General features: G+C 46.6%; 1 protein-coding gene across 1 annotated transcript; it reads right to left on the reverse strand.

The window, feature by feature from the left end:
* Positions 1-9,632: 9,632 nt before the first annotated feature.
* Positions 9,633-11,654, reverse strand: LOC137545435 (E3 ubiquitin/ISG15 ligase TRIM25-like). The gene has a single exon (XM_068266649.1). The coding sequence runs from the start codon at positions 11,631-11,633 to the stop codon at positions 9,741-9,743; it is 1,893 nt and encodes a 630-aa protein (XP_068122750.1). The 5' UTR covers positions 11,634-11,654; the 3' UTR covers positions 9,633-9,740.
* Between the last annotated feature and the right edge of the window lie 6,441 nt (positions 11,655-18,095).

The raw sequence follows: 18,095 nt of genomic DNA on the forward strand, positions 1-18,095 counted from the left end.
CCCTGGGTTACAGTTCCTCTTAAAGCCCTTACCTGATTGTGTTTATATAATGATTTATCATTTTCTTAAAATGAAAACATAATGAAATTACCAAACCCAAGTACCCGTAAAACCCTCCAGAAATACCACCTGGTGTATCCACGCCTTCGTCAGTTCACTGACGTCAGTTTCATCAGAACTGACGAAGGCGTGGATACGCCCGAATTGCGTCTTGACGATACCTGCACACAGTCACCTCGGAGAGCGACCTGATGTCCATATACCATCTGGACCCCCGCTGCTGCTGGCCACTGCAGCCCCAGGTTTCACTCCTATGAGGGGACGGTTCTCTTTCAGGCTATGTGCCTTATTGAATGCTTGTCATTTGCACATATCTAGTAAGTGCATTTTTGTATTTGCGCAGTTTTAATTTATTAAAAGGTATCAAACCTGGTACAGTTGGTCATTGGGTCACTGGAGTTCAAATTCACGAAAAGGGGCAGAGCCACAAACAACCAATCAGATGTGTTTCATTTAACTGGGAAACTACAAATTATTGATGCTAAAGCTTACAAACTTGGTCATTGAGTGACTTTGCGTCCAGGTTACAAAAAGTGGGCGGAGCCAAAAACAAATTTCGCTGCAGCCCTTCTTACCCTGTTCATTGCAGGGTTCTCAACCTTTGCCCAGATGGTCACTGGGTGACTGAGATTAATATTCAGGGAAGTGGGTGGAGCCTATAATAGCCAATCAAAATCCACCTGTTGATTTTCAAGGGGAATATTTAAATTGCTATCATTTTACATTGTTAATAGCAGATGCCTCAAACCTGCTTCAGTTGGTCATTGGGTGACAGGGGTTCAAATGCTGGAGAGGGGTGGAGCCACAAACAGCCAATCTAATTTATTTAATTTCTATGGGAATATACAAATTATAAGACCCCAAAGCTCAAAAACTTGGTCACTGAGTGTTTGTGTGGTAGGGTTAGAAAAAGTGGGCGGAGCCAACACCAGCTAAATACATGGTGGCTGGATAGTGTAGTGGTTAAGGGCTCTGCCTTTGACATGGGAGACCAGGGTTCAAATCCTGGCTAGGTCAAGTACCTATTCAGAAAGGAGTTCAAGGCAAGACTCCCTAACACTGCATGGTGGCCTTCTGAGCGCGTCCCAGTGGCTGCAGCTCTTGAGCGCTTTGAGTCCGAAAGGAGAAAAGCGCTATACAAATGTTCGGATTATTATTATTATTATTATTATTATTATTATTATTATTACATACCCGGGCAACACCGGGTCATCAGCTAGTCTGCTTTATAAAGGGAGGAAGAAAAGGGAAGGGCAGTGGGAAAGAGAGGATACATGGGAGGGAAATGGAAGTAATAGGTGGGAAGGAAGAGGAGAGGAAAAAGAGATAAATGAAAGGAATGAAGGAAGAGTATGGGAAATGGGGAAGGAAGCAGAGGAAATATGAAAGAATGAAGGAAGAGAATGGGGAAGGAAACGAGGAAATAGAAAGGAATGAAGGAAGAGCGTGGGAAATTGGAAAGATGAAGGAAGAGAATGGGAAATGGGGAAGGAAACGAGGAAATAGAAAGGAATGAAGGAAGAGCGTGGGAAATTGGAAAGAAAGAAGAGGAAATATGAAGGGATGAAGAAAGAGTATGGGAAATGGGGAATGAAGAAGAGGAAATATGAAGGAAGAGTGTGGGAAATGGGGAAGGAAAAAGATGAAATATGAAGGGATGGAGGAAGAGTATGGGAAATGGGGAAGGAAGAAGAGGAAATATGAAGGAAGAGTGTGGGAAATGGGGAATGAAGAAGAGGAAATATGAAGGAAGAGTGTGGGAAATGGGGAATGAAGAAGATGAAATATGAAGGGATGGAGGAAGAGTATGGGAAATGGGGAAGGAAGAAGAGGAAAAAACAATAGCAGAGGATAAAGGGACGAAGAGGGAAAATAAAAAGAATAGAGAGAAAAGGAGACAGAATGAAGAGAAGGAATGGGGGAATAAGATGAGAGAAAATAAGAGAAGACACATTGGGCCTGATCCAGTTCTCCTTTTCTCCTAGGAAATAATTTTTCATCTTCTGTTTAAAATAACTTTTGCAGTTTGCAATTAAAAAAAGAACCCCAAAGTACTGTCAAAATTATTCAGAGTATTTTCTGGCTTGCTGGTGGCTTAAAAGACATTTTACTCTAAGGACAGTCAGTGACATGACTCTGTACTCTATAAAGTGCTGCAGAAGATGTCACTGCTCTATAAATACATAATAACAATATGATATGACATTAGACTATGACTATGGTAGGGATTAGATTGTGAGCTCCTCTGAGGACAGTCAGTGACATGACTCTGTACTCTGTAAAGTGCTGCAGAAGATGTCACTGCTCTATAAATACATAATAACAATATGATATGACATTAGACTATGACTATGGTAGGGATTAGATTGTGAGTTCCTCGGAGGACAGTCAGTGACATGACTATGTACTCTGTAAAGTGCTGCAGAAGATGTCAGTGCTATATAAATACATGATAATAATATGGTAGGACATTAGACTATGACTATGGTAGGATTAGAGTGTGAGCTCCTCTGAGGACAGCCAGTGACATGACTATGTACTCTGTACAGTGCTGCAGAAGATGTCAGTGTTATATACAGTCCATAATAAATATTTCAGTGTCAGTCACATGACATCTCATAGTGTTCCTGGCTCTTATGTGTATGCTTTGGGGAGTTGTGCCATTCAGGCTCTCACCCACCCTCCGCTATTGCCACTTGCATGAGGGTGGTAGGGTGGCAGGCCAGCCCCACCCCCTGCTGATTGGGACACACCTCTCCTCAGTTCCTTCTGCCCGCCTGAATTAGGGGTAACTGCAATGAGCCCTGGTAATCACATGATCACTGCTAATTGCTCAGCAACAGAACTGAATGGCACTAAAGCCAGAGGAGTAGCTATGTGTGGGCAAGGGGGGGGGGGGGGGACATGTCCCCGGGCACAGCATTGTGAGAGCGCTCAGCACGGCCGCTGGACCCCACATACATGAGAGGCGGCTCGCTGGCTGCACAAGGTGCCCGTGCTTCTCTCCCTCCCTCTGCAGAGGGGTGCAGAACCGTTAACAGCAGCAGAAAGTCGGGGCTATTTAAAGGGGGGGGAACATCTGGTTATTTAATGGGGGGCACATCTGTCTATCTAATGGGGGGCACACCTCACTAGCTAAATGGGGAAAGGGGGAGGCAGATCTGGCTATCTATAGGGGCGCACATTTATATACATCTATAGGAGGGCACACCTGGCTATCTAAAGGGGGGCACATTTGGGTATTTTAACAGCATTTCTACATTTGACTTCACCCATGAGCACGACCACATTATGATGCATGGCCACGCCCATTTTATCCGGGGGGGAGGGGCGCACAAATTGTCTTTGTCCCCGACCACTAAAAAAACACTAGCTACGCCTCTTGCCACCTCCTCTCCTCCTACATCCTCTTCACTGTCGTCCTCCTCCTCGGCTGAGTGCTACTCTACTGCTGCACTCTCCTCTCAAACTGCACACCCCCAGCTCCACAGGGCCTATTCCGCATGCCAGGTACAACCGTGTCACGCCATCTTGGACATGTCTTGCCTCAAAGCCGAGAGTCACACCGGACCAGCACTACTGGCCAGTCTGAACAAACAGGTGGATCAGTGGCTGACCCTGCACCAACTGGAGATCAGCAACGTGGTGTGTGACAACAGAAGCAATCTCTTATCGGCTTTGAATTTGGGCAGGTTGACACATGTGCCCTGAATGGCACATGTGCTGAATCCTATAATCCAACGATTTGTGTGTAAGTTCCTAGGCTATCAGGAGGTCCTGAAGCAGTCCAGGAAGGTGTGTGTGCATTTCAGGCATTCCTACACGGCCATGGCGCGCTTCTCCGATTTTCAGCAGAAATAGAACTTGCCAGTGCGGTGCTTGATTTGCGATAGCCCAACTGGAATTCAATGCTCCTCATGTTTGACTGCCTGGTACAACAGGAGAAAGCCGTCAACGAGTATCTGTACAGCTACGGTGCTAGGGCAGGCTCTGGGGAGCTGGGGATTTTCTTGCCGAGGTACTGGACACTCATGCTTAATACCTGCAGACTCATGCGTCCGTTTGAGGAGGTGACAAACCTGGTGAGTCGCAGTGAAGGCGCCATTAGTGACCTGATCCCACATGCTTTTTTCCTGGAGCATGCCGTGCGTAGAGTGGTGGATCAAGCTGTAGAAGAGCGTGAACAGGAAGAGGAAGAGTTGTGGGAACCATCATCACCAGAAACAGATTTGTCGTACACACCTGCGGCAGCACAGAGGAGGGGGGGGGGGGAGGAGTTGTCTAGGGAAGCGGAGTCAGAGGAGGAAGGTGTAGTCCATACATGTCAAACTCTGGCAAAATCTGGCTCTCAGAACCATTAAATTTGGCCCACAAGTGCTTTCCTCACTTTGTATTATGTTTGGCCCACTGCAGACTACCAGGGAAGCTATATTGGAGGTGAAGCCCTAGAACACCAGGGAAGCCATACGGGGGAGGGAGAGGGAAAGCACTAGACACTAGGGAACTGTGTAGGGGCGGGTGGGGGCCACTAGACGCCAGGGAACTGTATAGGGGAGGGAGGAAGCACCACTAGACACCAGAGAACTGTATAGGGGTTGGAGGGTGTGGGTATTAGACACCAGGAAACTTCATAAGGGAGGGAGGTGGCCAGTAGACATGGATGTTGGCCCACGACTAGGCCCCAGTGATCAATTTTGGTCCACTTTGTATTTGAGATCGACACCCCTGCTGTAGCCCTTCTCTTTATGAACAGCTCCGTTGGACATCAGTTTCCCTTTTTTCATGTGTTGCTCCCCATTTGCAGCCTCTTTCCTATGAAGAAACTCTTTTATGTTCAGGTGCCCCCTGGGGATGCTGCCGCCCAAGACCTGGGGCTTTGGGGCCTTTACAGAAACCCGGCCCTGTTCATATTTTTTACCACAAGACGTTTTAAGTTTTGTTTTTCAACAAAAAGTGTGTCCAGTTGGGCGGCAACACCATAAACAATGACCAAGCTGAGAGTATTGCCGATGTGCTCTCACCTTATGGTGCCTGCATACATCGATAATAGACTCTCTGCAATTATGCCTTCATTTTCCCAACATTTAAGATGTAGCCCCCACGTGCATGAAAAAGGGGCAAGAGGGAATTTGGGTAGCCAACTTCAACTAGTAGAATGTCACTAAAATTTACCCATATTCTGTTTTAAAACCGTAAATTACTGTAGCACAATATTGGTAAATAAATACCGATATTTTACTAAAACTTAAAGTGAACCTCCGGACTAAAAATCTACTCAGCAGAACTGAAAAGGCTTGGTGTTTAACAGTTTCACAGCATCAAAACTTTGTTTTTCTTACCAAAGCATCATTTTTAGCTGCATTTTTAGCTAAGCTCCACCCATCAAAGAAAAAAAGCCATGGCTTTTTTTCCCTGATGCTGTGCAGAGCATGATGGGATTTCCTATGTTGTTATTCATGTTGCCTAGCAACTGGGAGAGGTGATCAGGACACAGGACAATTGGAACTGTGTCTCATGCTCCCTGTCACCTCCTTTGAACCAAAAAGATGGCTGCTATCATGAAATCAAACATTTGCCTGTTCTTTTAAAACAGTGTGGGTATTATATTACCTATCTATTTTAATTAACATAACTAATGTAACTTAATGACTGTATGTTTGTTTAGGCTGGAGCTCCTCTTTAACCTGTCACTATTCTCAAGCAGAGCACTGGATATTGTTACTTTAAAAATGTGTTATTCTTCATTAATAAATGAGCATGCAATTATGCAGTCACGCAAACCTCCTAAAAAAGATTAGGGAAACTGCCTCTTAGGGCGTGCTCACACTTTGAGGGTTTTAAGGTTTATTTTAATTGCTTGCCTTTTTAAACAGAGTCTGAAGCCAAAATGAAATCTTTTTACCTTCTAATGCTATTAAGCAGTATAGCTAGAGTTGAAACGCTGCATTTCCGCGGCAGAACAAGGTTTTATTAACCCCCCCAAATCTCTGGGGGAAAATTCAGGCAGCGCTTCCTGAAAAAGGCAGAGCTTAGCGCTGTAGTTCTGCCTCTACTGTTGTCAATCGCTGCCGATCGCCGCCTCTTCCTGCCCCTCTCAGTCTTCCTTCACAGAGAGAGGCGGGGAGAGGCAGAGATCCGTGCGCAGATTGACTTCAGTAGAGGCAGAGCCACAGCTCAAAGCTCTGCCTCAACGGGCAGCACAATCCACGACTTTGAAAGTCGTGGATGTTTGCCCCAGGATTTGGAGGGGGGTGTAAAGTGCTCGTTCTGCTGCAGGAATGCAGCGTTTCAGCTCTACCTATACTGCTTAAGATAAATAGGAGGGTAAAAAAAAAAAGATTTTACAATGGCTTCAGACTCTCTTTAAAAGTGCTGTGGGGTGCCGGAGTGACTAGACGCTAATACTATGAGCTCTGACAGATTCCCTAACTTTCAGCATATCGGAGGGTATACGGGACCCGACAAACAGATGGGCTGACTCCCGCCATGTCCAGGAGCTCAAGGAGGAAGAAACGGAATGCTGAACACGCCTGTAGCCGCGCCAAGCTACAACACCCGCCAGTCTGCTTCTACCCAGGAGAAGCCCAAGATGTCTGACAGCAACCGCGCTATGAGGCCAGCCACGGGGACTTCTTCCCTTACCCACTATACAGCGTGTCTTCTGAGCGGAAGTCCGTGCTGCAGTCACTGAATTCCTCCGTCAGCTGCATGTGCTCGAGGACCGTGTGCCCACTCTGTACCCAGTGTGTCAGCTCTGCCCTCTGTATGTCCGTTCTGTCCCAGCTTCTGTCCCTAGTGTTGTGCCTGCTCTGTCCCCTTCGGACAACTAGCTGGGACGCAGCTTCTGTCCCCAGTGTTGTGCTTCCCTCCTGCATGTCTCCTGCTCCCCCTGTATAGTGTCTTACCTAATCCATGGCACCCACGGGGATCACAGAGCTCTTCACTTCCTCACAGCTCCCCCTAGTCACGGCTCCTGCAGATGACACCATCAGCAGAAGCCATCACTAGGGGGAGCTGTGTGGAAATTAAGAGCTCTGTGATCCCCACAGATGCCATGAATTAGGTAAGACACTTCCGCTACATATACAGGTGGAGCAGAAAACACCGGGGAGGGAGCAGAAGCATGGAGAGGGCACAACACTGGGGACAGAAGGGGAGGCACATGCAGGTAATCCCCAATGTGGCAGTGGTTCATATCAGCGGGCGTTCGTAAGTCAGGGATTCCCTGCATCTGCCATATAAGACACATGGACTTTTTCTCCTCAATTTTGGGGGAGAAAAAGTGCTTCTTAGACGGTATATTATTTACCACTGCTAAGGCAACAATAAATGCATTATTTATACTCGAAACCCACACATATGTGTATAGTCTTGCTATTTAATTTTGTATCAGGTGAAGATAAGAGATTTACAGACATACACAAGAAATGAGGGATTCGTGGTACGATTGTTCAGAACTAAAATCCAGGGATGTTCTTATGACAGGACTGTCCCTGGAAATCACAGATAACTTTTGTACAGCAGAAGGGAATGGCAGCGCTTCAAAACAGGCGCTGCACCTGAATTGACTACCTGCACAAGTATGCAGAGCTCGAATAACGGGCAGATTACACACCTTGGGCTCGATTCACAAAGCGGTGATAACCCAGTTAAAGAGTTTAGGCGTGATAACCATTTTATCATGCCTAAACTCAGTTTAGGCATGATAAGTTTAGGCATGATAAGTTTAGGTGTGATAAGTTTAGGCATGCTAAGTTTAGATCGCACGCAAAGTCCCGCACGCAAAGCAGCGCCATTAAACTCTATGCAAAGTGCACCAGACTTTACTAGTGCAAAACTTTTCATCAGCTGTGCACTGCGGTGCTGCTAACCCAGTTCGTGCTTAAACTTATCACGCCTAAAAACTTATCACACCTAAACTTATCATGCCTAAACAGAGTTTAGGCGTGATAAAGGGCTTTTCACCAGCGTGCTAACTGTTAGCACCGCTTTGTGAATCAGGCCCCTTGCATTCAAAACAGGTACAGTAATGGAAGGCGTAAGCTTCAGCATAAGTTGTGCACAAAATATCCCTACTAGACTCTCCTATGGCGGTGACGTGCCCCCACAGGAGAGAACCTAACCACTAGTCTAACAGTGAAGCATATCAAATTGTGAAGCATGTTCAAACAGTGAAACTTATCCAATCAAAGGGTTAAAACCTCAAACTAATGTAACAGTGAAGCATATTCAACAGTGAAGCATATCCAACAGTGAACCCTAGCTAGTCTAAAATTAAAAACCTAATCCTTACCTGGTGCAGCTAGCCATAAATGGTATACACATTTCTTCAAAAGACAGCAAGCAATGGGCAGCGCTCACAGGGCTTGATTCACAAAGCAGTGCTAACAGTTAGCACGCTGGTGAAAAGCCCTTTATCACGCCTAAACTCAGTTTAGGCGTGATAAGTTTAGGTGTGATAAGTTTAGGTGTGATAAGTTTAGGTGTGATAAGTTTAAGTGTGATAAGTTTAGGCGTGATATGTTTAGGCGTGATAACAATAGCACCAACTGGGTTAGCACCGCAGTGCACAGCTGATCAAAAGTTTTGCGCTAGCAAAGTCTGGTGCACTTCGCATAGAGTTTAATGGCGCTGCTTTGCGTGCGGGACTTTGCACGCGATCTAAACTTATCTAAACTTATCACGCCTAAACTGGCTTTTCACCAGCGTGGTGCAATGGTTATCATGCCTAAAGTCTTTTAGGTGTGCTAACTGGGTTAGCACCGCTTTGTGAATCAGGCCCACAGGCTGCAAGTGAAGTGAAAGCTCCAGAGATATACCCAGCCCCTTGGGGCTAAATACACACCTTGAATATAAATCAGATGCAAATTATGTGCTAACACTAATCTAAATGCTAAAATTTGAATGCAAGCTGGCATCCCTGGAGGCAGCTAGCCTGAAGTATACTTAAGTTTTGTACAGCAATAGATTAGTGGTTAGTTTCTCTCCTGTGGGAGCCCATAAACGCCGTGGGAGTGTCTAGTAGGGATAATTTGTGCACAACTTATGCTGAAGCTAACACCCTCCTTTACTGTACCTGTTTTGAATGCAAGGTGTGTAATCTGGCCATTATTCGAGCTCTGCATACTTGTGCAGGTAGTCAATTCAGGTGCAGCGTCTGATTGGAAGCGCTGCCATTTCCTTCTGCTGTACAAAACTTAAGTATACTTCAGGCTAGCTGCCTCCAGGGGTGTCAGCTTGCATTCAAATTTTAGAATTTAGATTAGTGTTAGCACATAATTTGCATCCGATTTGTATTCAAGGTGTGTATTTAGCCCCAAGGGGCTGGGCATATCTCTGGAGCTTTCACTTCACTTGCAGCCTGTGAGCGCTGCCCATTGCTTGCTGTCTTTTAATCACAGATAACTGCCAAGTATTTGTGAGATAATGAGCAAATACTTTGTTTTTGGGTAACACGATACAGAAACTTTTTTGAGATAATGAGCCAATCTCAGTTATCTCCCTAAGATGTCACCAGTGGGCGGATCTCTCACCTCCCCCTTGTATCAGGAAGCTAAAGAAAGGCGTGCAACTTCCGTCCATACCAATCTGGTTTATTGCAAGTGAACATCAAACATCGTGGCAATTAGAGTTGAACAACCAACATGCATGTACCTTGATAGTTGTTGTGCAGGCTGCTTCTAATGGAGTTGGGAGTGAGGGACAAAGGTGGGCATAGAGATGGCCGTTTCGCGTCCAACCAAATTCTTGGTCACGCTGCATTCCACTGGCATCTTTATAGAACCTGCCCGTACCCACAACCCAGCATGGAGGGGCTCAAGGAAGGCAGCAGTGAAGGTGTGGAGGTGTCTGATTGGGTCACACAGGGCATAAAAGGAGATCTGCCCGGCCTCATAATCCAGACATATCCTGACTCTATTACTGGGGATCTTGCCAGGTAACTGGATCTTTTTCCTGTCATGTATCACTGCGTACTGATTACCCCACCTCTGCAAACCCCAGGACATGTTATTCTCTCCAACCAGTGACTGGCCTCCTCTCCTGGCTATCCTGGGGTAACACATCCCGACTCTCCATCTATCTGATCCACCAACATCCACTTCCCAGTAATGTCGCCCTGAGGAGAATCTCTGGCTGCTCAACACCTGAGAAAAATCCTGAAATCTCTCTGTTGTTTCTGGGCGATTCTGGCTTCTCTCTGTCCTGGATGCAATTTTCCTGTCAGCTGATATATGTAGATTATTACCAGCTGTGTTTACATCCAGTAATATGTCTGCATACACTGGCAGCCCTGATGTTTGCTGTACAGCCCCAGTGTTTGTCCCCCCAGCCTGGCACTCTGTGTGTTGTGCGGTGAGGGTGGGTTGGGGGCGTGGCCTGGATAGTTTAGCAGTGATGGGAACTTTGTCCTCTGCACTAGAATGTGGATAGGCCTGTGTGTGTTGTGCGGTGGGGGTGGGTTGGGGGCGTGGCCAGGATAATTTAGCAGTGATGGGAACTTTGTGATCTGTAGTAGAATGTGGATTGGCCTGTGTGTCTGTATGTTTCTGCACAATTACCCCAGACATGATATCAGATAGTCCTGTGTGTAATGTGTGTGAGATGCCGGCCACATCCAGATCCCCTCCATCATGGAGCTGCTTATCATGTCTCTCTCTGTCCTCCGTGTCACACAAGTCACCTGTGTCTGATTCCTGTAAGACAGTCAGTGCATCAGTCATGTTACACAGCTCCTCAATGTGACGCATCTTCCTGGACAGCTCCTCCTTCTTTATCTCCAGCTGCTTGATGACATCATTGTATGGTTGTGACACACGCTCTGCCTGCCTAATGATGTCACTCAGGACTCTCTTCTCCAGATCTTCCAGCCGTCTCCTGAGGTCTCTAAACAGGGCAGTGACTCTCTCTGTTTCACCATCTGCTTTTTCTTGTGCTTTCCTCCTACGTTCCTCCAGACTCTGGACTCTTTTCTCAGCCTCCTCTGTCTCTGCCATCAGTTCCTGCAGAACATTTCTCAGCTTCTTCTTCTTCTTCTCAGAAGCCTCATCCAACATCTCCACCTGGTGTCCTCTGTGTTGCCCTGCTATACAATAAACACAGATACAGGCAGCATCTTCAGTGCAGTAATACTCCAGGATCTTCTTATGGACGGAGCATTTCCTGTTCTCCAGGGAAGTGTTGGGGTCACATAAGACGTGTTCTGGTGCCTTGCTGTGGACTCTCAGGTGTTTACCACACAGAGAAACGTCACAGTGCAGACAATATTTAACAGCCTTCACAGAAGAGTCCACACAGTTACTGCAGAAGACTCCGGCCTCTCCCTGATCTGGCTGAGTAGACAGGAAACTCTCTGCTATCTTCTTCAGAGCAATGTTCCTTTGCAGTGTAGGCCGCTCCGTAAACTGCTCTCTACATTCAGGACAGGAATAACCTCCAGACCCCTCCTGTGTATTCAGCACACGCTCAATACAGACTCGGCAGAAGTTGTGACCACATCTCAGGATTACAGGATCTGTATAAATGCTCAGACAGACGGGACACTCCAGCTCCTGGCTCAGATCAGCAGACGCCATCGCTGCAGGAAGGGTGGGGAAATGAAAGTGAAAGTTTGGTAATGCAGTATAACCATTTGTATAATTCTTGCACAGGGTGGGGAAGAGCTATCGGGCCTGATTCACAAAGCGGTGCTAACAGCACCGTGGTGAAAAGCCCTTTATCACGCCTAAACTCTGTTTAGGCATGATAAGTTTAGGTGTGATAAGTTTAGGCATGATAAGTTTAGGTGTGATACGTTTTTAGGCGTGATAAGTTTAAGCACCAACTGGGTTAGCACCGCAGTGCACAGCTGATCAAAAGTTTTGCGCTAGCAGAGTCTGGTGCACTTCGCATAGAGTTTAATGGCGCTGCTTTGCGTGCGGGACTTTGCGCGCGTAATAAACTTATCTAAACTTAGCATGCCTAAACTTATCACACCTAAACTTATCATGCCTAAACTTATCATGCCTAAACTGAGTTTAGGCATGATAAAAATGGTTATCACGCCTAAAGTCTTTAACTGGGTTATCACCACTTTGTGAATCGAGCCCATTGTGTCACAGTTATTTAAACAGGAACTTTAAAGGGAACCTGAAGCTAGAGGTATGTGGTGGCTGCAATATTTATTTCCTTTTAAACAATACCAGTTCCTGGCTATTCTGCTGATCCTCTGCCTCTAATACTTTTAGCCATAGACCCTGAACAAGCATGCAGCAGAACAGATGTTTCACTGTCAAATGTCAGATATGACAGGATTAGCTGCATGCTTGCTTCTGGTATTATTCAGACATTACTGCAGCCAAATAGACTAGCAGAGCTGCCAGGTAACTGGTATTGTTTAAAAGGAAATAATTATGGCAGCCTCCATATTCTTTGCGCTTCAGGTTGCCTTTAGATTAACCCTGAACAGCTACAGTTGATTTAAAAAAATGGATTGTTTAAGGGCTCTTTCACAGTGCGGCGTTAAAGTTGCACGTTACAACAACATGTAACGCACAGTACAGTAAGCAATGGGCAGCGTTCACAGGCTGCAAGTGAAGTGAAAGCTCCAGAGATATGCCCAGCCCCTTGGGGCTAAATACACACCTTGAATACAAATCAGATGCAAATTATGTGCTAACACTAATCTAAATTCTAAAATTTGAATGCAAGCTGACACCCCTGGAGGCAGCTAGCCTGAAGTATACTTAAGTTTTGTACAGCAGAAGGAAATGGCAGCGCTTCCAAACAGACGCTGAATCTGAATTGACTACCTGCACAAGTATGCAGAGCTCGAATAACGGGCAGATTACACACCTTGCATTCAAAACAGGTACAGTAAAGGGGAGCGTTAGCTTCAGCATAAGTTGTGCACAAATTATCCCTAATAGACTCTCCTACGGTGGTGACGTGCCCCACAGGAGAGAAACTAAGCACTAATCTAGCAGTGAAACATATCAAAAAGTGAAGCATGTTCAAACAGTCAAAATTGTCCCCCCAAAAAAAAGGGTTAAAACCTCAAACTAATGTAACAGTGAAGCATATTCAACAGTGAAACATATCCAACAGTGAACCCTAGCTAGTCTAAAATTAAAAACATAATCCTTACCTGGTGCAGCTAGCCATAAATGGTATACACATTTGTTTAAAAGACAGTAAGCAATGGGCAGCGCTCACAGGCTGCAAGTAAAGTGAAAGCTCCAGAGATATGCCCAGTCTCTTGGGGCTAATACACACCTTGAATACAAATCAGATGCAAATTATGTGCTAACACTAATCTAAATTCTAAAATTTGAATGCAAGCTGACACCCCTGGAGGCAGCTAGCCTGAAGTATACTTAAGTTTTGTACAGCAGAAAGAAATGGCAGCGCTTCCAAACAGACGCTGCACCTGAATGGACTACCTGCACAAGTATGCAGAGCTCGAATAACGGGTAGATTACACACCTTGCATTCAAAACAGGTACAGTAACTTATAAGCAATGAAAAATCAATGGGCTGTTCACAGTGCAGACGTTGCGTTGGTGTATAACGCTGCACGTTAAATGAAAGTACTGCATGCTATGTTATACACGTTTTTAGCTGCGTTAGACTGTTTGCACATGCTCAGTAATGTTGTTGTTTTTTTACGCATGCTCCGTTTTCGTTCCATCACTGTGTGACGAAGACGGCGCACCAACGCAGGGCTAAATAACGTCAAACTTATAGTCTTTCAATGTGTTGCATTGGGTGCACGTTATGCAACCTTAACGTCGCATCAAACGCAATGTCCTACTGTGAAAGAGGCCTAAGTATACCAGAGATTAACACACATAAAAGATTTATACATACCTGGGGCTTTCTCCAGCCCCCTCCACATGGATCGCTCCGCTCCCACAACGTCTTCCTCCACCTTCTCCCGGTCCCGGTAGAAGCCTCATAAGTTTGGCGGGTAGGGGCGCATTCCGCATGCGCAGTCCGGCCACGTGCGCACGCCCTGCTGCACTCCCGTTGCTGGGAGCGCTCTGCGTCTGTGCAATACTGCTGTGCAGACGCAGAATGCTCCCAGCCATGGGACAGGGTCCCGTGTAGCTACACTGCATTCATTGACCCCACTTGGCCAAACTTACGGCGCTTCTACCGGAAGAAAGTGGAGGAAGACGCCTTGAGAGCGATTTGATGCGGAGGGAGCTGGGGGAAGCCCCAAGTATGTATAAATCTTTTATGTGTGTTCGTCTCTGGTACACTTAAAAAGCTTTTGTACTTGTAAGCCTGAGATCAGGGGCGTAACTAGAAATCACGGGGCCTCCCTGCAAAACTTTGGATGGGGCCCCCTTTCGCCTTCTCACCGTGCCCAGACTCCTCAAGCATCACTACAGGACACAGCACTTGGGGAGGGGTAGAAAGGCTGGGGGTAAAACACAAGACCCTGCTGCACACTGAATATGGAGTGTCTACAAATCTTTGTAAAACTTTGTACAAAACTTTGTATGATTCCTTATAAGTGGCTGAGCAGATGCAGTCATTAGAACAGCTGAGCAAAGAGCAGAAAGTTTTTTTTTTCTCTCCTTGCCCTTAGTTGTCAGCCTGTCAGGATGGGGCCCCCTGTGGCTTCTGGGCCCACCTGCAGCTGCATCCCTTGCAGGGTCTATTGTTACGCCCCTGCCTGAGATAGCCTCTAGCAGAACTGTTCATCACAGGTGAGACTGGGGGTTTTCTCATTTAACTATATACTGGCGGGGGCAGAGGCATAGCTAAGGTGGTGGTGGTGGGGGGGGGGGGGGGGCAGAGGGGGCAGTTGATTGGGGCCCATGGGCCCTGGGGCAAGCTTAAGCAAGGGGACCCCTACAACTTCCCCCTCCCTCCCCAGAAGTAACCGAACCTGCTGGCAGAGGGAGAGACAGGATCTATATACATACCTCCGGCCCTGGTTCGGTTCCAGCATCTGTCTCCTCCAAATGGTTCGGTTCCACCATCTGTCTCCTCCAAACGGTTCGGTTCCAGCGTCTGTCTCCTCCAAACGATCTGAACCGCTTGGAGGAGACAGACGCTGGAACCGAACCACTTGGAGGAGGTATGTATATAGATCATGTCTCTCCCTCTGCCAGCAGGTTCAGTTACTTACTTCACTGCCTGCACAGGGACCCGGGGAGCAGTGCGAGCAAGGAGAATGTAGCAGGGTGCTGGGGCCTCAGCAGAGGTCGGGGCCATGGGGCAAATGCCCTCTTTGCCTCTATGGTAGCGCCGGCCCTGCAGTTGATCAAAGGAGAGCATTGCAAGCACCGCAGGCCTAAACTTGAGGAATGGGGCACTAAACCAGTCTTTTGTCCCCGGATGCTGAAAACCCTAGATACACATCTGGGCAGGGGGGCGGCTGTGTGTCCTGCATTGTACAGTACACTGCCGGGGGAGGGGCTGTGTGTCCTGCAATGAACTGTGTGCAGAGAGATTGCCTAACAAGCTGTGCATAGAGTGTAGACCAGCAACCTAGCACTGCCCACTGTGAGATGCGGCTGGGATAATGAGGTTTGTGTGGTCATCATCATTAGAACCAGGGGAGTAACAATAGATCCTGAAAGGGATGCAGCCGCAGGGGGGCCCAGAAGCCTCAGGGGCTGAGAGACTGACAACTAAGGGCAAGGAGAGAAAAAAACGTTCTGCTCTCTGCACAATTGTTCTAATGACTGCATCCACTCTGCCATTGATAACAAATCATACAAATTTTTGTAGATAAAGATTTGTAGACAGTCCCTATTCAGTATGCAGAGGAAGGGGGCTCCATCCAAACTTTTGCAGGAGGGCCCAGTGATTTCTAGTTATGCCACTGATTAGATCTATCATTAGATAAAAGGCCCATACACACGTCGGATTTTAGCGAATGACCCGTCGTTTGAACGTTCCGTCGTTCGGACGTTTTCGCGTCAAATCCGACGTGTGTACAGACTATCGTTCGGGTGATAAGACTGGTTACCAACGATCCGCCGGGCGAAAAAAACGAAAAATTTTTGGATTTCGGATGCGTTTCTGCCTCAATGTTAAGTATAGGAAAAACGCACACCGCTTTAAAAAAAGGCACTTCAGAGCGGTTTTGCCGGCGTTTTTGTTACAGAAGCTGTTCAGTAACAGCTTTACTGTAACAATATATGAAATCTACTATACTGAAATCCGCTGCAGCAATCTGCAAAACGCTAGCAAAACGCCATAGAAAAATATGAAAAAGCGTTTCAAAATCTGCTAGCATTTTGCGTATCTGCTAGCGGTTTTTGGTGTGCACCAGACCACACACCTTGTTTAACAGACATTCATCTGCAGATCTGACAATAATCTGCAAATCTGAAGATCCATCCTAGTGGATCTAATCTGCAGTTGAATGTCCGTAAAGCTCCAACTACATGGGGAGATGTGGAGGCGATCCGGCGGCTCAATTAGCCGCCCTATCGCCTCTTCCGCATCCACGTGCGTACCCGCCGCGTCCCCGCTCGCTGCGCGTGCGCTGCATTCGAATACCCGCTCGTCCCCGCTGGCACCGCTTATCTTCGCTCAATTCCCTGCCATTGTCCCCTCGTGGGGAACGACCAGGGAATCAGCGGTAGCAAGATCCAACCTGTCGGATCTTATCAATCGAGCCGCATCAGCGGCTCGATTGATAAGCCACATTACTACCCGTGTAGATGAGGCTTTAAACAAGGGGTGTGTGAGATCTGAAGATATCATAGACTATGAGTCTCAATGCAAAGTATGTAAGTCACCTGGCTTTTTCTTTTTTTTAATAAGATTCAAGCCCAGTGCACACCAAAAACCTCTAGCAGATCTGCAAAGCGCTAGAGGTTTTTGGAGCAGATTTCAGAGCGATTCTAGGCATGTGTAGAGAGGTTTTCTAAACATGCCTAGCGTTTTTTGGAGCGTTTTTGTGTAGCAGATGTCATATATTGTTACAGTAAAGCTGTTACTGAACAGCTTCTGTAACAAAAACCGCCCTGATCTAGCGTTTTTCAGAGCGGTTTTCCACTTTCATATACTTTACATTGAGACAGAAACGCCTCAGAAATCTAAAACATGCTGCAGCCCGGGAGTTTGCGTTTGTGGAAAGAGCGAACCGCGCTGCTGTACACCAGCCCATTGAAATACATTACCCAAGCAGTTTTCAGCCTGCAAGCGTTATTAAAAACGCTCCAGAACAGCTCTGGTGTGCGCCAGCTCATAGTCAGGAGTAGCAACCCCAAGACGTTATCCAGCCCCTAGGCAACTGCTTTGTGGATAATCCAGCTCTGGCCCCAGGGACTAGGGATAATCAATGAGATGCAAATTGTTCTGAAATGATGCAAATTGTTATGCAAATATATGCAGTTTGAAAACAGATTAAACTATTTAAACCCAGGTTTAAATTGATCAGTCCATTTTCAAGCTGCATATATTTGCATAAAAATTTGCATCAACTCGGAACAATTTGCATATCTGTGATCATCCCTACCAGGGACCACAATCAAGTTGGCAGGGTGACCTAGAGGGATCCTAGTAGATAGCCCGAAGATTCTGGGGGTGGGTCGGGGAATTTGCCAGACCCAAAGGGGCCCCTAACTCTGCTGCAGGGGTATCAGTCTATGCGAGGGGAGGGTGGGGCACTTAGGTTTCCTGAAATCAATCAAATAAGTGAATAAAGATTTGTATCTCTCTCTCACTACAAATGTTCTTTAAAAAATTATTAATAAAATGCACCGATAAATCTTTGTGAAAGGAGTGAACATTCCCGTCTATCATTATCGATGATGTCAGCTGACTTCCGAACACAACGCACCTCCCCCGCCGCTGAGAACAACTGGTTAAGGGCTGGAACCCACAAGAGCGTTTTTTTGAGCATTTTGGCAGCGCTGTGATACGCTAGCGTTTTGCCAAAACGCTCAGCTGATGTTAATGGATGGGGCAACTTCCACAGGAGCGTTTGCGTTTCCCAGAAACGCAAACGCAGGGTGTGCAGCATTTTGGGAGCGTTAGCGCTTCAATGTAAAGTATTGAAACGCTAGCAGAAACGCTCAGCAAAACCT

This window comes from Hyperolius riggenbachi, chromosome 2 (genome assembly GCF_040937935.1).
Source record: "Hyperolius riggenbachi isolate aHypRig1 chromosome 2, aHypRig1.pri, whole genome shotgun sequence".
Classification (NCBI taxonomy): domain Eukaryota; kingdom Metazoa; phylum Chordata; class Amphibia; order Anura; family Hyperoliidae; genus Hyperolius; species Hyperolius riggenbachi.